General features: G+C 41.3%; 1 protein-coding gene across 1 annotated transcript in view; it reads left to right on the forward strand.

The window, feature by feature from the left end:
* GMDS (GDP-mannose 4,6-dehydratase) overlaps positions 1–22768 on the forward strand; it is a 290357-nt gene that overhangs the window by 201904 nt on the left and 65685 nt on the right. The window contains exons 8-9 of the mRNA XM_081206557.1: positions 5255–5373; positions 17327–17423. Of these exons, the coding sequence (XP_081062683.1) occupies positions 5255–5373; positions 17327–17423 (216 nt within the window). The remainder of the gene's footprint in view (positions 1–5254; positions 5374–17326; positions 17424–22768) is intronic.

The following is a 22768-nucleotide window of genomic DNA, read 5'->3' on the forward strand; positions in this document are numbered from 1 at the left end:
AGGTCAAAGTATTTTGAAAGTACGCAGGCATGCTACTATCAGGGCTTTTTTCAGCTGGAACTTGCCAGAACTCAGTTCCGGCACCTCTCAGGTGGGTGCCAACAAGAGAGGCATTCATGTTGAGTTCCAGCACCTATTTTTCTAGAAAAATAGCACTGGCTAGTATGTATTCTTGCATTGCAGTCAGTATCACTTTTAGCATTGCTGGGAGCCCCTAGAGGAAAACTAAATTGATTCACGTAAGAAAAACAAATGTGGTTATGGATTTTGCTCAGCCCTTCATACAAGAGAACTCCTGGGAAGACTGCAGACTTGGAACTAACCCAGAAATTCAAGCCATTAACAAAACAAAATTTAATTATGAAATAATGATTGTGATGATGATGATGATGTTGATGATGATGATGAAGTTTATACCCCAGTTGATTTCTTCATTGAGTTTTATCTTCACAAATTTGCATTAGCGTTGCCAGCATCTGGTAATGAGATGTGATAAGAAAAAGTACTTTTTGTTAAAATTGACATCTAAGTAAATGTCTGCCATCCTATATGAATCATTCTGCTGAGAAATTGAAGAAAACTTTGTCTCTTCCTTCACCTCCGCAAAAAAATGTTCAAATATGTGACCTCGCGATGGTTAAAAGATAGCCAAAGTCAGGCAGTGATTTTATCGCAGATTGAGGCCTAGCCGTGTCACGGGTCAGGGAGTTCAGCATGTGAACAGGAAGGTGAGAACTGCTGAACTTTTACCTCAGTTGTGCAGCCCCATCAGAGAATAAATGGACCAAATCATTGTACAGCTGTATAAAGAGGTGAACGGCTGAATACCTATTGCACAGAGCCCTTTGTTTTCTGCACATGATCTGGCATCATGATAGGATGCACTAGGCTGCAGCTTTGTAGCAATTACTAAGCCATTATCACACAAGAACACAGGATCGTTTATCTTCTAATTCAGAATGTCACCTGTTCTTCATTTGCAAGTCAATAACCGTTAATTATGCTCAGTGGAACTTTAAACAAAGATTTTCCCCTCTGTTAAAATCAGTAAGCCATTTAGTAAGGGCAAAATAAATCTAGAATTGCAGTATTTTATTCTGCTTGTTTTTATCCTGAAGCCAGTACAATAAAACCCTAGAAATTGGTACATCAGGAACTTTATATACTTTGTGGTGGGAGAGAACCAGTTTCTGGGATTTTGACTGTTATGAAAGCGTTCAGTATAGATTTCTGTTTGACTGCATAATATTTATTAATGAGATATTTATTGAATGATTAAACAGCTTGAGCAATTGGTGTATCCTATCCACCTACCCTTTATTGAGTCTCTTTGACATAGTCTCCAGAACAAGAGACTATTTTTGTTAAACAGTTGCTGGTTTTTTTGGCAGAAGAAAAAAGTACGAGCGTACCCACATCCTACAGTAGTGTTTGCTAAAAACAAATGATTTCTCCAAAAAAATTCTAATCTAATAATTATTTCACATGTTTTCACAATGTAGGATGTTTATTTTTTTATATAAAAAATGAGTACAGCAAAGCAAACATAAACCTGTATGTGTTTTTAGTTCAATAACTTAAAATATACTGTAAAGAAGCAGAAAAAGGTGCTTTAAAGAAACAGCAAAAACGAAGCAGAATTATGTAGTGTGGTGAGCACCATACAAGTAATATAAGGTATTTGTCATGTTGCAATCTTGTACCCATTGACATACACTAATGTCCCTTGGAAATCTCATTTTGCAGAATTGCGAACAACTTAGTTTTTTTAAATTAATTTTGTAGAATTAAAGATGTGAATGATATAAAAGGCTGCCATTCATCTGAACCATAAACACAATATCTGCAGTCCGATGAGATCCCATGAGCACACCTTTTCTGTTTTCTTTTACAAGCAGAAAAATACTCTGTGTGTGCAATTCTGAATCCTTGTGCACATGCAAAATAATACTCTGCATAGAAGGGATTGAAGAAAAAAGAAAGCTGTGTGCCATAGGTTTTGCATTTGAAATCTAAATTGATTTGAATTAATGGGACATAATTTTGAAGCAGTTTCGTAGAATTGGAATCTCTACCCTTTCATCCAGGAACTGCTCTGCTGTCAGCACATATGACAGAAATGGATGGACTGGAAAGGAATGGTTACACATTGACAATGCAATCTGTTGTAGGTTTGGTTTAGATTGTATGTTTAGGTACTAAAGATTAACCTTTTGATTTAAAACATTCAGTAGCGGTGCTACCAAGCTGCACAAAGCAACTGAATAGCAACTAGATAAAAGTTCTGCTTCTGATCATGCTCTAAATTTATCAAATTGCACTAAGATCTTTTGATTCACTGAAATGAATCTTCATCATTGCATTTCAGAAATGAAACAAAATGTCTTATGGCTTTGTTGGCAATAACGGCATACATGCATTTCCATAGCAGCCGGGATTTTTGCAGCAATGTGTTAGAAGGTCTGGTCTTAGAAACATCACTACATCTGAAATTGATCAGTCTACTAATTCTCACAGTGCACAGTAGGCTGATCAAGAAAGCTCGCGTAGTCCAATGGATACAGTGTCTTTCATTTTGACCTTATTCACCCTTGTGTGCCTCTAAGAAGCAAAAGATCTGTATGTAAGTCATGAATTTTGATTTCCTGAGTTTAAAAGACATCATAAGAGTTAGGACACACCTTCAATGAAGGATTTAATCAGGTAGTTAGACTGGAATGCCTGGAGGTGGGGGTTTTTTCTTTTTGTTTTTTAAGAAACTCTTTTTTGACTCTCCAAAGGCTGATGTATCACAACTGAGAAAGCAGAATAGAAATAACAAGGTATCTTTCATAAGTTTACTCTACAATTTCTTGAGCCTCATTTGTTTCATGTCGCGACTATTCCAGGTAAAGAACTGTAGCATACTAGTGAAACTTTTGGCTACATGTTTTAGCTGTAAAAAAAAACAAACCATCATGCAAGCACACTATTTCTGTGAGAATGCTTTAATTCTCTATGTATTGCTGACAGAGGGGTGGGGAAAATCTGAACTTTTCAGGTGCTATTTACTAAAAGAAACTGAGCTGTCCCAGAGCTTATATTAATCTGATTTGCAGAGTATCCCCTGGCATCTGGGGAGCTAGTAAAGTTGTTTTCTTTAAATGTGATGTGAAGAGGTCAGTGCAAATAGCATTGTGGATTACCCTACGAGATAGCAATCCCTTTAAACCATATGGGGAGAGTTTGAATTATGGTGTTTGCATGCAGATTATTTATTAAACAAGGGTTGAGCCTTACAGGTAGCTCCCTGTTTCTTTCACTAAGGGATTAGAGTATTTCAGTCATTTTGGATTGACTTACAGTGGTAAGTTTTTCTCCAGATATCATTTCAGGGTAGCAGTGTGGTCTAGCTGATTGAGTACTAGGCTGGGAGTCAGAAACCCCAAGTTCTGTTCTTGGCTCAGCTGCTGACCCTGTGCAGGATGTTGAAGACATTTGTTGCTCCTGATTTCTCTTGCTTGCCTTTCATCTGCCATAGCTATTTAGCCCTGAAAGCTCTGCACAGCCACCAGACTCAGTTATGCAACTTTGCCACCTATTAAAATCAGTGAAAGAGGATATGTCTTCGTAATTCATTCCAAAACTCTTTGTTTATTTAGAAGAAGAAAGTTTCTGTGTTTATTTGCATTTTGCCTTTTACAAAAACGTCTTCACGATTTTGTTTTCTTTTTGTTCAGCTAGCTATGTTAATGCAGGTCAAATAACTACACCTTAAGCAGCTAAATTTACATGTATACATTTTTTAACTTCACATAAGTTTCAGACATGTATTTGGCCAGAGAAAATGTAGTTTTCTACAGACAACAAATAATCAAATAAGGCATATGCCCAGTGCTTCGTTTTCTTCATTTATTCCAGTTGTGGAATCTGGATTTTGCAAAAACAAGGGTGTCACATGACTTTTTTAAAAAATTGACTTTTTGCCAATGTAATTTACTGAGTGAAGGTTCTTATAAGCTCTCAAAATGTGTCAAGATTACAGACTACCACCTCCTGGAAAATATCTGAAATACAGGTTGAACTGAGTTATGGGCTGCTATCTCAGTTATAACCTAATATCTAGGTTATAACTGAGTTATAACCTGAGCAAAAAATGTGCCTTCAAATAGAATCCCCTCATCCCTGTGATGTCCAGTGGCTGGTTTAAATTGATCCTAAAGTGTTAAGAGGAATGGTAGCCAACCAACTAATAAATATGCTGGGAGGTGAGGCCATTTGGCAGGACAAAAAGAAGTGTGCTGGGGTGAAGAATTTCTGCTGTCCAGCAGTGAGAAACTTCACACCCATCTGTTCTGGTTTCTAAGATCTTTAGGAGGCATTTTCTCAGTCCATTTGTCCATGGGCAAATGGTGGCTTTGTCCCAGGGACATTCCTGCCTGTTTCACTCATGACCTGGGCATTTTTGCCAATCCCAGTACAAGGAGGGATGACACTGTTGGGAACCCGTATTCCTGAATGCTTGTATATACGTTTGAACAACATTTGGGTGTTCAAAAGAAAGAAAGATAAGAACAGCTTTATACGACTGCTCATTTTAACCCTGACATTTCCAGAAGAATTAAATAAGGAGGGGTTAAAAAGGCATTCCAGTAATGGGAGATGTATAGCCATGCAGTGGGATGGGGCAAGGTTTTTATAAAGTGTATTGAGATCCTCTGATGGGGCACTTCTGGTGGTTCCACATACCCCTGAGGTTCAGTAGGCCTCCGCTACGAACCAAGCCTTTACTGTGGCAGGCCCTACCTGTGGAACACCCTACCACTAGAAGTTTGGTGGGAACCATTTCTTCCTTCTTTAAGATGTCTTCTAACAATTGTACTGTTTTGACAAATGTTCTGTTTTGACAAATTGGTATTTATGGAGGTTTTATTGGTGTTTTTAATGATGTTTTCTGGATACTTTCATTTATTTTATTGTCATAAGCTGTATACTCCCTTGATTCTTGTGATCGTTTGGGGGGGTTATAAATGCATAAATCAATAAATTATCTTCCATAGAGCAGTGAGAAGTTATAACCAATTAGGCTATATTATATTATTTCTTCCTCTAATGTTATGAAAATAATTTGCCGCAGTGCTACTGCTTTTCTTTGAAGTGCTGTTCTGCTAACTGAAAATGCTTTGGGTTGTTTTAAGTGGTAATACAATAAAATGCACCAAACGGGAGAGCAGTAACAGATGAACTAAACTAGGATGTACTTATCTTTCTTCAGGCTATGTGGCTAATGCTGCAAATGGATGAGCCAGAGGACTTTGTAATAGCTACTGGGGAGGTCCACAGTGTCCGCGAATTTGTGGAGAAGGCATTCCAGCACATTGGGAAAACGATTGTGTAAGTAGGAACACACAACAGCAATAATTTTGGTTGACCACTTCTCGCTCACATCCTTTTGTTTGGCTATTTGTACCTCTGTGTAAAGGGAAGTTCTCTCTCTGATGTAGTAGTTCTGTTCATGTACCATGCTCTCTCTTATTATGTCCTGAAGCCTTTCAGTATTATCCTTTTCCTCCATTCAGTCTAATTTGAAGATATGTTGACAACTCATATCCAGAACAAAAAAATGGCAGAATTCTCTGTTCTCTCTGTACCTAAAATTGTGCAATCAAGCACTAAAAAAAATGTTTGGTTTTCACTTGATGGTTGAGGGGAAGGTGACAGTATTCAAATGTCCACATAAAGAATCGCCATTCCAAGCCAAAGAACAAATCAAAACTCTCATGGCAGGTCTCTTTAAAGACATAAGTTTTGCATTCCTTAGATGAATCTGGCCCCTGGTCTCCCATATATGATTAATCCCAAACGTTAAAATCCAGCCTAACAAAGGGAGTCTTGTGTACATCCAGGAAAGACAGGTTTTGACTAAGGCAAGGGAGTTTTCACAGTTGTGGGACAACAACCAAGTGTGCCATTCTCATATTTGGTATTACAATTTTGTGTACAGATACTGAAATCTAGAGCGGGTTTTCCCAAACTTGGGTCTCCAGCTGCTTTTGGACTACAGTCCCCATCATCCCCGACCACTGGTCCTGCTAGCTAGCTGTAGTCCAACAACAGCTACATACTGCATTGTTGTAGCAGTAGGTGGATGGATGACTCAAGAGCCAGTGTGGTGTAGTGGTTAAGAGTGATAGACTCATAATCTGATGTACCAGGTTCACGTCTCCGCTCCTCCACATGCAGTTGCTGGGTGACCTTGGGCTGGTCACACTTCTTTGGAGTCTCTCAGCCTCACTCACCTCACAGAGTGTTCGTTGTGGAGAAGGAAGGGAAAGGAGAATGTTAGCCGCTTTGAGACTCCTTTGGGTAGTGATAAAGCGGGATATCAAATCCAAACTCTTCTCTTCTTCTTCTTCTCAAGAAAGAGAATCAATTTTCCTCATTTGCTCAGAACCTGCTGTCAGTTTTGGGGTTTGCTTTTCACAGATTCCAAATGGCAAGTAAATTTCCATTCCGAAAGCAAATGGGCACTGGAGCAGGAACTGAGGCAGTGACTTCTAGAGATGAGCAATTGAACAAGCACTTGCAGAGCTCACGAGGGAGTTGTGAACTTGGCAAAGGTCCAGAGCAGACAAAGAGACTTATAGTCTCACTGCCAAGCATCCCTGCCAGCACCTCTGAGTCATGTGCTGGGTCATTGTTTGCAACTGGATCTTCTCCCTCTTCCTTTCCTCCCAAGTATAATCCTGGTGATAGAACCTTATGACATCCAGATTGGTACTCTTGCAGAGACTCTGGGCTTCCTATCAGGATGCTATGGAGAAGGTTTATCAGGTGAGGGAGACAGGCTAGACATCCATGATATGAGGCATTTCAGTCTGCCTTGGGACTACTGCAGGTTTCTCTAGGTCAGGGTCAGCAAACTTTTTCAGCAGGGGGCCAGTCCATTGTCCCTCAGACCTTGTGCGGGGCCGGACTATATTTTTTGGAGGGGGAAATGAATGAATTCCTATGCCCCACAAATAACCCAGAGGTGCATTTTAAATAAAAGCACACCTTCTACTCATGTAAAAACACCAGCCAGGCCCCACAAATAACCCAGAGATGCATTTTAAATAAAAGCACACATTCCACTCATGTAAAAACACGCTGATTCCCGGACCATCCGCAGGCCGGATTTAAAAGGCGGTTGGGCCGGACCTGGCCCCCGGGCCTTAGTTTGCCTACCCATGCTCTAGGTTTTTCCGGGTATAGGAGTTTTCAGAAGACTTTGGGGAGATCAGAAGCACTTGCTTCTGTTTGTATTATTTGTTTACTTCCTTGCATATTTCTGTTTAAAAAATAAAACCAAGGTGATTGTAGGACAGGCTGGGTTGCTGGTGCCCCTCCTCTGACAAAAGACTCTTTGATCCAGCAAAAGCAACCACAGTACCAAAGGAGACCCCTTTTTTTTCACCACTTCGCTAACAGAGCACACACAGAGACAGATGGGGCTGTATGCTGTTGGCAAGAATGGTGGGATATGGGTCAGGTGTTAAGCTCTGTATATGCTGTATAACGAACATAGAGCCCAAAGATGTTGTTCAGCTCCAACTCCATCAGCCCAGTTATCATGGCCAGTAGACATTGATGATGGGAGTTGTAGTCCCATGACATCCAAAGGTATTCCTGGTGCATATGAATGTGAATGTTATGTACATAATATGAGTATTGCATGGGACAATGAATGAGGTATGTGTGTATAAATAGGAGAGTGTGAGAGAAAGGGAAGGGGGAATGGACATGGAGAAAGTACACACACAAAATGCCCTTACCTATATCTGTTCTCCATCACTGCTTTGAAACTTCTGAGACCATGTGTTGCTTTAATTTCATTGTATTAATTTGCAAAGCTACCCCTAGTGTTGGCATTTAATCCACATCAAAATCAGTGGTGTATCTACCATGTCAAAGATAACAGTGTTTCATTGTGTTGGTCTGAAACAATGAGGAAAAGGAAATTTTGACAAGTGAAATGTAAGCAATTTTGTCTGTGAGACTTTCATCTTTGAAATCTTGTTCATTTTTTTTCTTTTAACACGGCTACTGCCAAGGAAAACTCTGGAATGATGAGATTCCTCAGAGTGATTCTAATTCAGTTCCTTGCGCTGACAAGAAGACCTTTCAGCTACAAATATTTCCCCCCGTAACTATTACACCTTTTCTCCCCCCTTTCTATCTTCCTTTTACCTATTACTAATTAAGTAATAAGATGGGGAAACACTTCCCTCTTCTCATTTGAACTCCAACAGGATAAACCAAACAAGCAAACACTTGTCTTGACTAATTTTCTGTCATTAATCTTATTAAATCAGAGCAGCATTGTAAGGATAGCCTCAAACCACTAAGGCACTCGAAAGTTCTTAGCAGACTGCTGTCTGTGAATAAAGGTGGAGGGGACCCTATATAAGCAGTGGAAAGATTTATGAGGTTTTCCCTCATATAATTCTACATATAGATCTGCAGCAAAAGTATTCGTTGCTTGAAGGGCTAAGATTAACATAAAAAAGCAATGAACAGTCACATTAATCTCCATTTTTGCTATCCTTGCCTGAAATGGTCATGATTTGCCTGTTCTTCAGAGTATTTGCATTTCTTCTGTGTAAGCTGCTTTGGGTGTTTTTGGGGGGAAGCAGCCTAGAAATGTTTTAAAGGAGTAAAGGGGTTCTGAAAAGTCTCACAAGCAAGAGCTGTTTTTCAGGATGTGCAAGGGAGCAATCCAAGAGGTACAAGAAGCTGGCGTAAAGCAAGCAGGCATAAATTAAGCCAGATCCAAACCCCATTCAGCAGTGAGACTGGTTGCTGCTGCTCTGATCATGGTGGAGGAAAAGCGAGCCTTTAAAATAGTGTTCTGTGCCAGGTTACTAGGTCACATGACCAGGCTGAATGGTCTTAGGATCTAGCCTAAGTCTCCCATCTCTGGTCCCATTCCCTCCACACATCCAAACGCTTTTTGGAGGCTTAATACCAGCCTGAACACAGCTGAGATGAGCAACTTAGGCTGCCGTATCTTTGGCTAAGCCAGGTTTGGGGGCTTAATCATAGAACTGCAGAGTTGGAAGGGATCCCGTGGATCATTTAGTTTAACCCCTTGCAATGCAGGAATATGCAGCTGTCCCATACGGAGATCAAACTTGCAACTTTGACATTATGAGTGCCATGCCCTAACCAACTGAGCTCTGGCATAACCAGAGGTTGTAGTGTCCTCATGTTGACCAACATGTCCTAACCTGCAACCTCACCCTGTTCTAAGAATATTCTAGACAACTGTTGTTTTTTAAACAATCATAAGATTCGTTGTTGTGATGATGACTTCTTCAAACAACAGAGAAATGTTTTTGAAGGCTTCTCTAATTATGGAAACTCTGCAATTAAGTTGTTCCATAGAGGAGATTACCGTATTTTTCGTCCCATAGGACGCACCTAGTTTTTTGGGGGGGAAATAAAGGAAAAAAATGTTTCCTTTATTTCCCCCCCAAAACCAGGTCGGGGAAGCCGAACCAGGTCGAGGAACAGCGGGATGGCGGCGCTGCACCTCCCTGCTGTCCCCCGAGCTTGCGGGGCTGGCCGATGTCTGCCCGGTGCACGGGGTGCTCTGCTTCAGGAACTCCTGCAGGGCTCCCCACGCTGCGGATGTCTGCCCGGCGCGAGGGGCGCTCTGCTTCAGGGCGCCCCTCGCGCCGGGCAGCAGGCTGCTATCCGCAGCGTGGGGAGCCCTGCAGGGAACTCCTGCAGGGCTCCCCACGCTGCAGATGTCTGCCCGGCACGAGGGGCGCTCTGCTTCAGGGCGCTCCTCGCACCGGGCGGCAGGCTGCTATCCGCAGCGTGGGGAGCCCTGCGGGGAACTCCTGCAGGGCTCCCCACACTGCGGATGTCTGCCCGGCGTGAGGGGCGCTCTGCTTCAGGGCGCCCAGCCCGCCGGGTGGCAGGCTGCTATCTGCAGCCTAGACAGCCCTGCGGGACCTCACACAGGGCTGCCCAGGCTGCAGATGTCTTCCTGAAGCCTGGAGACCAAGAGGGGTCGGTGCGCACCGACCCCTCTCGCTCTCCAAGCTTCAGCGAAAGCTTGCATTCGCCCCATAGGACGCACCCAGATTTCCCCTTCATTTTTGGAGGGGGAGAAGTGCGTCCTATAGGGCGAAAAATACGGTATGTTGCCAAACCCTGCCTTACGACAGAATAGAGAATGAACAGTAATAAACTATAACCTATGCAGCTATAAATTTATATACAGTGGTACCTCGGGTTACATACGCTTCAGGTTACAGACTCCGCTAACCCAGAAATAGTACCTCGGGTTAAGAACTTTGCTTCAGGGTGAGAACAGAAATTGTGCTCCGGCGGTGTGGCGGCAGCAGGAGGCCCCATTAGCTTAAGTGGTGCTTCAGGTTAAGAACAGTTTCAGTACGGTCAAGTACGGACCTCCGGAACAAATTAAGTACTTAACCCGAGGTACAACTATAAATCTGCACCAAGAAAGTGGAATCAATATTGGAATCAGACCTGGAAGAACCAGGTCCACTTAGCAATGAAGCTTTCTGGGCCAGTCACTATTTCTCCGCATAACCTTTTTTACAATATGTTGTCAGAAGAAGAGGAGGGGTGGGTGATCATGTACTCTGCTCTGACATATCAACTGCGTCCCACACTGAGCCTATCCAGAAGGGTACTGTGACCCATAGTATCAAAAGGTCAAGCAGCAGGCAGTCCACACAACATTCTACAACCCCTAAGGCTCTGGCTGCTTATAGTGCCGTCAGTGACAATACGGCACGTTGACTGGCATTGCCATTTACCAGCCAGAGCATGGATTCCCAAGAAGTTAAAAATAATGAATTACTTCAATATATTTTGGCTGTGTTCCCCACAAGGTTCAGGTGTGCTGTTCCTTTATGTAATGAAAATGATGGGAGGGAGAGCACAGGCATGCTGGCAAGCCCCTTCTCCTCCAGTGCAGAACCTTCCCCTTGTTTACAGGCCTCCATGAGTTGAAGGATGAACTTGTTCCACATGGCATGTTGTAAACTAATGGAAGGTGATGCACCCAAGCAGCAAGGCTTGCCAGTGCTGCTCCGCTCTTCCCTCACATGACCTTCATCATGAGAAGAGACTCAGCACCTGGATAGGACTGGAGAGTAATCCTTATCAGATTGAAATCAAAGGCAAAACTTCATTTGACTTAACATGCATGGCTCGCACAGGGATATTCCTTGTCGTTGCTACTGTCATTTCCCTTTTCTAGGAGGATTGAAAAACGGTCATTTGCAGCTGGTGAACACATTGTTATAAGAGCTACGTACCACGCTTTTCAGATTTGGGGGGTTAATTACTTTTCTCCTGTGGTTTTTTTCTTTGTACTTTCTCTTTTAGTAGGTATTAAGCAAGTAGAAATTCTATCTGAACATCAGATGAATGTGATTACCGTACCATATTTATTTCCTGTCTAAACTTTGCCCCATAGTCAGTTTTCTTATTGCATCTGTTGCTTAGCCACAAAACAAAAATGCAACACGATGATGGGAAATCTCTCTCTCTTTTTTTAAACATGCAGTAGTCATGCATGCATGTTGACCTGCAATCTGGTCATTGTCTTCTGATGTGTTTATCCTGTGGTTAATAGCAGTTGAGCTAAGCTGAAGTGTTAGCATTCACTCAAAATTGGGCTTTCATTTTTGTCGTTTGCAGAACAATTAAGCATCTTTGAACATTAACAAGGAAGGAAGTATGCCATTAAAGTGGAGCTTATTTTCAAAATCATGACCTTCATTCTGGTGATAAAAAGGGCCCATGCGGAACTTTGTGGCGTTCAGTAATATTCTGTTATGCATGCACTAAACTCCAGTGAAGTGGCTAATCTGGCTGACAATTGGTGACAAACTCACTAGCCTGAAAAATTACTTCCTATTCAAACTATGCATCCTTATACTTGTGGCAGACATTTCTTTATTTCAAAGTGTTTTGTTTACAAATATTTATTGCATTGCTTTCCCACTGGCATGAGTACTGCACACAGTATTTTGAAGTGTATCGTACCGTATAGTTTAGTTTATAGTACTTTGGGAAACAGGTTGAGCTACTGAATAATTGTCATCTCTTACCATTCATCTACTTCTGCTTCATTGACTATGCAAAAGCCTTTGACTGTGTTGACCACAGCAAACTATGGCAAGTTCTTAAAGAAATGGGAGTACCTGATCACCTCATCTGTCTCCTGAGAAATCTCTATGTGGGACAAGAAGCTACAGTTAGAACTGGATATAGAACAACTGATTGGTTCAAAATTGGGAAAGGAGTACGACAAGGCTGTATATTGCCTCCCTGCTTATTTCATAGAATCATAGAATCATAGAGTTGGAACAGACCACAAGGGCCATCGAGTCCAACCCCCTGCCAAGCAGGAAACACCAACAGAGCACTCCTGACATATGGTTGTCAAGCCTCTGCTTAAAGACCTCCAAAGAAGGAGACTCCACCACACTCCTTGGCAGCAAATTCCACTGTCGAACAGCTCTTACTGTCAGGAAGTTCTTCCTAATGTTTAGGTGGGATCTTCTTTCTTGTAGTTTGGATCCATTGCTCCGTGTCCGCTTCTCTGGAGCAGCAGAAAACAACCTTTCTCCCTCCTCTATGTGACATCCTTTTATATATTTGAACATGGCTATCATATCACCCCTTAACCTCCTCTTCTCCAGGCTAAACATGCCCAGCTCCCTTAGCCGTTCCTCATAAGGCATCGTTTCCAGGCCTTTGACCATTTTGGTTGCCCTCCTCTGGACATGTTCCAGTTTGTCAGTGTCCTTCTTGAACTGTGGTGCCCAGAACTGGACACAGTACTCCAGGTGAGGTCTGACCAGAGCAGAATACAGTGGCACTATTACTTCCCTTGATCTAGATGCTATACTCCTATTGATGCAGCCCAGAATTGCATTGGCTTTTTTAGCTGCCGCATCATACTGTTGGCTCATGTCAAGTTTGTGGTCAACCAAGACTCCTAGATCCTTTTCACATGTACTGCTCTCAAGCCAGGTGTCACCCATCTTGTATTTGTGCCTCTCATTTTTTTTGCCCAAGTGCAATACTTTACATTTCTCCCTGTTAAAGTTCATCTTGTTTGTTTTGGCCCAGTTCTCTAATCTGTCAAGGTCGTTTTGAAGTGTGATCCTGTCCTCTGGGGTGTTAGCCACCCCTCCCAGTTTGGTGTCATCTGCAAATTTGATCAGGATGCCCTTTAATTTATATGCAGAATTCATCATGCGAAAGGCTGGCCTGGATGAATCCCAAGCCGAAATTAAAATTGCCGGAAGTAAAATCAACAACCTCAGATGTGCAGATGACACAACCTTGATGGCAGAAAGTGAGTAGGAATTAAAGAATGAGGGTGAAAGAGGAGAGCGCAAAATATGGTCTGAAGCTCAACATCCAAAAAACGAAGATCATGGCCACTGGTCCCATCACTTCCTGGCAAATAGAAGGGGAAGAAATGGAGGCAGTGAGAGATTTTACTTTCTTGGGCTCCATGATCACTGCAGATGGTGACAGCAGTCACGAAATTAAAAGACGCCTGCTTCTTGGGAGAAAAGCAATGACAAACCTAGACAGCATCTTAAAAAGCAGAGACATCATCTTGCTGACAAAGGTCCGTATAGTTAAAGCTATGGTTTTCCCAGTAGTGATGTATGGAAGTGAGAGCTGGACCATAAAGAAGGCTGATCGCGAATAATTGATGCTTTTGAATTATGGTGCTGGAGGAGACTCTTGAGACTGCAAGAAGATCAAACCTATCCATTCTGAAGGAAATCAGCCCCGAGTGCTCACTGGAAGGACAGATTGTGAAGCTGAGGCTCCAATACTTTGGCCACCTCATGAGAAGAGAAGACTCCCTGGAAAAGACCCTGATGTTGGGAAAGATGGAGGGCACAAGGAGAAAGGGATGACAGAGGACGAGATGGTTGGACAGTGTTCTCAAAGCTACCAGCATGAGTTTGACCAAGCTGCAGGAGGCAGTGGAAGACAGGAGTGCCTGATGTGCTCTGGTCCATAGGGTTATGAAGAGTCGGACATGACTAAACGACTAAACAACAACCATTCATGATGAAAAGTTATTTGAGGAATGAGAAAGCTTTTTTCTGAAAAAGGAGCTGAAATCGACTTCAATCTATCCCATTGAAATTAATGGACGGGATTCATCTGATGAGTTCCATCTGTGGTTAAGTCTTACACAAGGACTTCTACTTGCACAATTGGGTTTTTACCCCATCCTCTCCCACCATGTGCCCCCTGAAATTGTCTTGGGTGGGTTGGGAACAGCATGCGGGGGGAGGAAGAAAGGGGAAATCAGTCTGTCTGGGAAGCTGAAAGGCTTGCGCAAATGGATTGTTCATCATGGCACAATGTTGAATTCCACCCAGTGGACTCAGGTTAATCATGCCCATTGTTTTAAATGGGTCTACTCTTGAGTATGGCTAATGTTGGACTGTGATTTTTATGGTGATATTATTTTGAATATGTTGAAGTGGCAAATACTACACTATCAACCTATCTGCTTTTGAAACCTAGGGAGTAATTTAAAAAGAACAGTTTTAAATTATCATGTTTAGTTCTCTCACTGAGAAGCAGGCCCATAGGAATTTATGAGACACATCAGGAGTATATGTTTTTAATCTTCAATATCATTAAGCGTTACGTAGAGTATTCTGTGGATTGATCCTGCTTTAAATTACTAAAAACCTGCTTTAAATGTTAATGGTGACAACCATCTTGATCTTTCCGTAGATGGGGTTCTGTTTTGATCTAGCATGTCTATACGTTTTTTTTATTTTCTCCCATGTGGCTTTTGTCCTGCTTCTTGAGCAATCTTCTGAGTTTGTGTTATATCTGCCTTGAATCAGGACTCCTGCAGAGAAGGTCCTTCTGCTCTGTCAACAAATTCTGAGCAGGAAAGTAGACAAAAGTTAATGCTAACAGCTTTCTTTCTCTCTGTGTGTCTCTACTTTCAGTAATATTTCATAGTGTGTTCAAAAATGGCTGCAGAAAATATTATCATTAATATGATTCTCTAATAAATCCTTGGAAGGAATTAACATCATTTTTCTCTAGTAATCTGACTAGCAACTGTCTCTACTTCTCTGTTATTGAAAACAAAAAGTGGCTGCATATTTTTCTGTCTAGGTTGAGCCACCCTTTCCTTGCTCCTGTTGCATCCAGCAACTACAAGATCCAACTGACCACTTTTACACTTTTATTGTGGTGATGATGAATAGTGAGTCTCTATAAAACTCAAAAGCATCAATTCAAAAGCATCAATTGATGCTTTTTGAGTTTTCTAGAGAAAGATTGAATTGATGCTTTTGAATTATGGTGCTGGAGGAGACTCTTGAAAGTCCCATGGACTGCAAGAAGATCAAACGTATCCATTCTTAAGGAAATCAGCGCTGAGTGCTCACTCCGTTTTCTGAAGATTATTGGAATGTTTATAGTTTTGCAACAATGAATTATGTGAACGTACAGTATAGTAAACATTTGATCACACATTGTTTTTAAAATATTCTGAAAGCTGAGTCCCTGCCCCCCACCTCAAACACAGATAATGATCTTCTGCAGGCAAGTAGAATTCGCTCTTGCTTCCCATGCCAATGTCCTAGCTATGGGCCTGCCTGGCATATGGTTGAGGGTGGGACTGTTTGATGTTCCAATAAGTGCTCTGTGAGACCAAATATGCTTAGGGCCCTCTGAGCTTAAGCCTGGGAGAGAGATGGGATTTCAGACTTCTGCAAACATATGCACACCATTTGCTCATTCTGTTTGTAATTCACCCCATGAGCATGATGAGGTCTACTCACCTCTTTTGTTCCATTTCAGTATTTAAGACAGGCTGTAACTCGGAGTGATTCCGTGAACAGACCATATGCCGGTCCACTTCACAGAGTCAAATTTTCCCTCTTGCAAAGCCCAGCATGTGGCTTTTAGGAAGGATTCTATGAAGAACATAATTAGACAAACAAGTTTTTAGTCTGATGTTGAAAGTGATTGTATAAGTGTTTGATCTGAGTACATTTCAAGGCAAATTGGAGATTGCTTGTAGCTCTGTCATCGTTAGACCTGGGAAAACAAATGTACAAAGATGTTAAGTATCATCTTTATTGGCTATGTATCAAATGATAAATGAATATATTTTTGTATTTTGTTGTCTCCTTTGTATCTCTAGCCTATGTCACACATCTGTTTTTGTAAACATCTAATTTCTAACTACTCAGGCATAAATTCCACTGCTTATCAGTGTTAGTTTGTAGCAGTAAAAACTGTATTTTTGTAGCATCTTAAAGAGTAACATATTTATTGTGGCAAAAGATTCATGATCTAGTGCATCAGTAAGCAAACTAAGGCCCGGGGCCCGGATCTAGCCCAATTGCCTTCTAAATCCAGCCCGCGGATTATCTGCAAATCAGCATGTTTTTACATGAGTAGAATGTGTCCTTTTATTTAAAATGCATCTCTGGGTTATTTGTGGGGCATAGGAATTGGTTCATTATTTTAAAAAAAAAATATAGTCCAGTCCCCCACAAGGTCTGAGGGACAGTGGACCGGCCCCTGCTGAAAATGTTTGCTGACCCCTCATCCAGTGCTTCTTGAGGTACAGAATCCTGTTATTTGTGTCCTTATATATATATCTACTAAGGGACGCTGGTGGCGCTGTGGGTTAAACCACAGAGCCTAGGACTTGCCAATCAGAAGGTTGGTGGTTCAAATCCCTGCGATGGGGTGAGCTCCCATTGCTCGGTCCCAGCTCCTGCCAACCTAGCAGTTCGAAAGCATGTCAAAGTGCAAGTAGATAAATAGGTAAGGCTCCGGCAGGAAGGTAAATGGTGTTTCTGTGCGCTGCTCTGGTTTGCCAAAAGCGGCTTAGTCATGCTGGCCACATTGCCCGGAAGCTGTACGCCGGCTCCCTCAGCCAGTAAAACGAGATGAGTGCCGCAACCCAGAGTTGGTCATGACTGGACCTAATGGTCAGGGGTCCCTTTACCTTTACTAGCAAAATATAGCACATGAGGCACCTAACAAAGTGGTGTCCAGTGCCAAAAACGTATGCCGCATCTCATGCATAGTATCAGAGCACAAAACAAGTGGACTTTAAAAGCCATTGTGCTTCCGCTCTGGTCATACCTCTGCCTCTGCTCCTGTGGCCTGAAGTGTACATTGCCCTGGAGAAAGAAATAACACCAGCCTTGTCTAAGAATCTGTGCTCCAAATGCTGCTGTGATCAGACTGGTAAAGACATTATGGGGTGATGAAATGTTTGTCATCTTTGCAGGTGGGAAGGCAAGAATGAGAACGAAGTAGGTCGATGCAAAGAAACTGGCAAGATCCATGTGACAGTTAATCACAAATACTACAGGCCAACTGAAGTGGTAAGCAAAGTGATTCTTTCAGCTTTACAGAGGAATGCAAAAGAAATTCATTCACCAAATTGCTGCATTTTGGCAGCTGTTTGCAAAAGGATTCTAACTGCAACTACTCCGTTTGCTTTCAAACAGGTAGCCATATATATCTCTTAATTACGGTACCCTGTTTATGCAAAACAGGGGTAAAACTCAGAAACCAGAATTACTGGATATTTCATGCTCTATTTAATCCAGTTTTGAATTAGCAAAGAAGATGTGGACAGTTTCTTTCTTCCAGATTGTTGCTGGAGCATAAATGCTTGAGACAGAAGTAATGATGGGTGCAATTTATTACATGTTTTCCATTTGTATTTTCAAGTCTTATATCTATTCATGTGTTAAAAGTTTAAATTTATATGCTTATTTTCTGCAGTATATTCCAGCAAATAAATACATGGGAAAACCAGAAAGGAGAGGGAGAGAGGGTATTCAAAAAATAATAAATAAATAAATCAGTCTAGAATATAAGACCATAGAATTTTATTTTATATATTTATGTTCATCTACCTGCTGTTTGTGACTGTGTTAATGGAAAGTCACTGAAAAGTCATAATTAAGACATTTCCTTCCATGTGCTGGAAATAAATTCTCTTAATTAGGCCAGAATGCTTCTAATATATCCTTGTGAATTTGGAAGCAGTTTAAAAACTGTCAGTGATTGAGAAGAACACAATTATTTATATGGCTCTGCCACAAAGAAAAGAAAATACATATTTGGCACTAGTAATCCTGATTCATTGTACTTCCATTGAAGTCAATCAAACACTAATCAATCAGTTCCATCTGCTTATGTTGATGGATGATGCTATGGAGGTTTCCATAGCCACCAATGTGCATATTAACCTTTTACAGTGTTTCATTCTAAATATTCATCATTCATTCAGCCAGATAATATGACCATTTATACTGGTGGTCACTGAATCAGCCTCCTTAGTTTGCTGTGGTAGATCATGGTACTGGAAAACAGTACAGGCTTGGCATTTTAGACGGTGATAATTTCATACGTACTAGTACAGCATACATAAACCTATGACTCAGAGCTGTTCTAAGAATTTATAGACCACTTTCCCATCATATTGCTTTCCTTGGCATTTAGAATTAGGTTTTCAACCTTACTGAGCCAAACTCGGTACCTACGCGCAGTTTCTGAAAAGCCAGCCTTTTTTGCTGGTTAGAAAAATAGCCAGGTTTCGGTTTAAAGGTTTATCTAAAACTCTTCAAGCTTTTCAGGGGTTGCGGGAATAAACCATTGTGAATGTGTTAATAGGAAACTGCTACAGTTGGAGCAGTGCTATCCAGCACATGTATTGCAGGAGCATATCTTTAAATAAAGATACTGATATTGATATTCCTGAGCCACTGCAATGATAAGGGTAGCCTGTCACTCAAACCCAGAGTAATGAGTAATGCTTTAAAATATTGATTCACATACCAATCGAAAGATAAACTGAAATTCTCAGTGGTTAGTTGTCAAAGTAGCTAAGAATATTTCCCAATATCTTCAAGGCAAGCATTTTCCAGAAGCACTTGTTTCTGGCCTACACATGCAGGGGCTTGGTTCTGAAAATAATATGTCTTTGCATTTCTGTGAAGAGTAGGGTTCTGTTAAAAGTATATTTTCAATTAAATTTCTGTTAGATTTGCCATGTTTCCTGCTTAGCTGTCTCCCTCTGTTTCATTATCCTTCATTGAAACGCTTGGCTTTTTTAAAGAGGTCATTTAGAACTGAAAAGGCAATTTAGAATCTGAGAGTATTTTCATATTAAATGTTCTGTCTCTGAATAATAAGGATTTTCCCTGCACGAAAGACCAGTTATTCATATTGACTTACAGATTGTCCCTTTTTTATGTCCCAGTTCCCTTTCCCTGCTGCTTACAAATCTTTCACTCCAAATAAAGTTGTAGCCCTAGAATCTGGCATATTCTCAGAGGCTTTTCTCACAAGAGAACAATATTCTACTGCTTGGAAGAAATTGTATTTCATTTTGTCCTCACTTAACTTTAAAAATAAGTCAGAAACTGGATATTATTGAGGGAATGGATAGTGCCATTACATGGTTTGGTGACTAAGTGTCACTGGACTTAGGGTGCGTCTAAGTGGAGTCTGGTCTTTTCTCATGAAAGAGAAGATCTATGTTTAGCTTATTGGTTGCATCTTTTAAGGTTTTCATAATGTGGGAAAAGTTTTGTAGTGGAAGTCCCACACTGAAACAAATGCATCTCCAAAAATATATTGAGATGTTGGATACTGGAACTGAGTTAACTGAGTACCTTTAAGCTTTGTTTCCCTCCTCCTTTGCACCATCTTTCAAAAGTGGCATCCTGTGAGGGTGGTGTGGCGTTTGCCTCCTAGGTGGGTCATAAGGAAAGGGTTAAAATGAGTGTGATGTGATTGGCCAGTGGGAATGCAAGGGAGGAGTAAAAGTTAGAGTGGGAGGTTTTGAAAGTCAGTTGAGGTTTGGGAGTTGAAGAAGGAAGAGGGAGGATTAGATGTGGGTTGGTAGAGTTGTATTGTGAGAGAGTGAGAGGAATTGTTAGGTGGAGCCAGATAGATAGTTGGGAATAATCAGTTTGAAGTTGTTAGGAACTAAGATTAAGAAACTGCCAAGAAAAATTAACTGTAACCGTAAGCTTGTTCCTGCATTTAAAAATAAACTTGATTATTTGTTAATGTTAACAACTGACTGGACTCCGTGTGTCCCCGTGAGATACGGGGTGGTGGCAGCGGAAAAAGCAATCACAGTGGTGGCACAGGGTCAATAGACCGTCAAACGTCCGGGAGCCCTGTGTGATCGCCACAGGTGGCAATGAGAGAAACTTTCAGTGATGGCCCCTTGGCTGTGGCACGCTCTCGCCAAACACCCGAATAACTCTCCTAGTTATTTGAAACTTGATGTGGCTTGATTTCTGGACTATTTTTGGTGTTCATCTTTTAGTTGGGTGGGGAAGTATATTTTCCTTGTTACTGGTGGCTGGTGGGTGAACCCTTTTAGTACTATGTGTGTTTTTATTGCTTCAACTATTTTATGGTATCATTGCATTCTTAACTCGTCAATCTCTTTTTAAACTCCTTCAGTAATAAGTGATGACTAAACTGAAATAATTATAATAATATTTGTAACTGTTGAATCTAGCTATATAGTGGTACCTTGGGTTAAATACTTAATTCATTCCGGAGGTCCGTTCTTAACCTGAAACTGTTCTTAACCTGAGGTACCACTCTAGCTAATGGGGCCTCCTACTGCTGCCGAGCTGCCGGAGCACGATTTCTGTTCTCATCCTGAAGCAAAGTTCTTAACCCGAGGTAATATTTCTGGGTTAGCGGAGTCCGTAACCTGAAGCGTATGTAATCCAAGGTACCACTGTATATTCATATATCTACAATGAGTGTGGGGCAGCTGCTGTTGATTAAATAATAAGATTTTGGTTTGTGTCCTTCAGCATTTTATCTAATCACTTTATCCAGAATTGTAGATCTTCCTTTTTGATACTGTATAAATACTTAATGTGGAATAAAGACGGAAGCAGAAAATGGAGAGGGAGGGGATAAGCATTGTGAAAAAAAGAAGAGCATGTGGGTTGGGGGGGTGGAAGGTGAGTGTTTTACAAAAAGAGAACGCAGGATGGGCAGCTAATTCCTAACTCGGGCTTTGTGTGCATGGAAGTTACCTTTCATATTTGTTCCCTGCTAGCCTCATGCTTCCTCTAAACTCTCCCCAGCTCTTTCCTCCGGCTCAGACCACAGATTACATCATAGCATAGGGAAAGTATGACTCAATGGAGGAAAGAAATCATGATGTTCAGACATTCTGTTTAAAAGACTGTTTGCATACAGAATTACCAGAGGTGGTCAAGTTGTTAAGAGCAGGGCTGTAAATACACAGTGATTACGCAGAATGTTATATTAGATTCAGAAGGCAGGCTACTGAGTATATCGGTTTTCACTCTTGAAAACAGCAGCTTTCCTTATGGCTGCACATATTTGTTTGAGAGTGTGTAAGCAGCCAGAGGAATTGCTGAATAAGGGCTTCGAGTCGTCATCATCTGAAGCCCACCACCAAGAAAGCTTAGGCTGGTGGCAGATGACCAGGACAGCACAATTTCTGTAGGCACAGCCCACTGTGCAATTCCCTTCCTAAGGTGGTCAGACTAGCCCAGGCATAGGCAAGCTCGGCCCTCCAGATGTTTTGGTACTACAATTCCCATCATTCCTGACCACTGGTCCTGTTAGCTAGGAATGATGGGAGTTGTAGTCCCAAGATATCTGGAGGGCCGAGTTTGCCTATGCTTGGACTAGCCCCATCTTTTTATATCATATTTTGCCTTGAGGGCAGGAAGGCAATTAATGAATTAATAATAACACCAGCAATAATAGTTCAGTGTCATATTCTCTCCACTGCTCTCTAGTAGGAGAAGAATAAGTTACAAAAAAGTAAGAAAATTCTAATTTGCATAATTTAAATAGGCCACAGAAGTCGGCATTTCTAGTTGCATCTTTTCACCTTAATATGGAATATTATTTTGTGTACAAGGCCCATCCAACCCGGCCTGTAAAATGGTATTTGAAATGAGAAATCCGCCATCAGGTTTTCTATTTTCAACATTTGTTAGTTGTCTGAGGTTGCAATTCTAACCCCATTTACCGGGGAGTAAGCCGTACTTCATCCAGGCTAGCTTCTGAATAGACATGGTTAAAAATTTACAGCTCCAGATGTGTGTCAAGACATCATGTTTCTGATGAGTCCTGAGCTTCACTCCTGACATGCTTCTCAGACTTCTCAGATTTTTCTTTCAGTCAGGTAGTCATCATACTAAATCGATACCTCATAACGGCTTAACCACCTAAAACTAGTCCTGTTTGTCCACTATTAAGGGAATGGTTTCATTCTTAAAGCATGTGTGCATTTGGTATTTGCTTTGTCTAACCCCCCAAAATGTGGTGTTCACTTGCCTAAAAAGAAGAAAAAAGTGTGTGTTTTTAGGACCCACCTTGTTTTTTGGGTTGTAAGTTGCTTTATATCATTTTCGATATTGTTTTTTAATGCTGTTACTCACCCTGGGACATTACAGTGAAGGGCAGGGAATAATTAATAAATGTTCATTTTCTTATATTGCTTCCCTCCAGATCTCACTCCTCCTTCCTTTTATATGGAAAGGACATGTTGTCGGAATGTTTGTGACAGTTCAATAACTCTTTTCCCCATCCTAAAATTATATTTTTTAATCTTTCTTGGCTTATATCACATGCCTAGTCCAATATCCATTTCCTTCATTTTCTATATGCCAATTTGTTTATATGTTAGTAAGTTTTA

This window comes from Podarcis bocagei (assembly GCF_964188305.1).
Source record: "Podarcis bocagei genome assembly, chromosome: 8".
Lineage (NCBI taxonomy): Eukaryota > Metazoa > Chordata > Lepidosauria > Squamata > Lacertidae > Podarcis > Podarcis bocagei.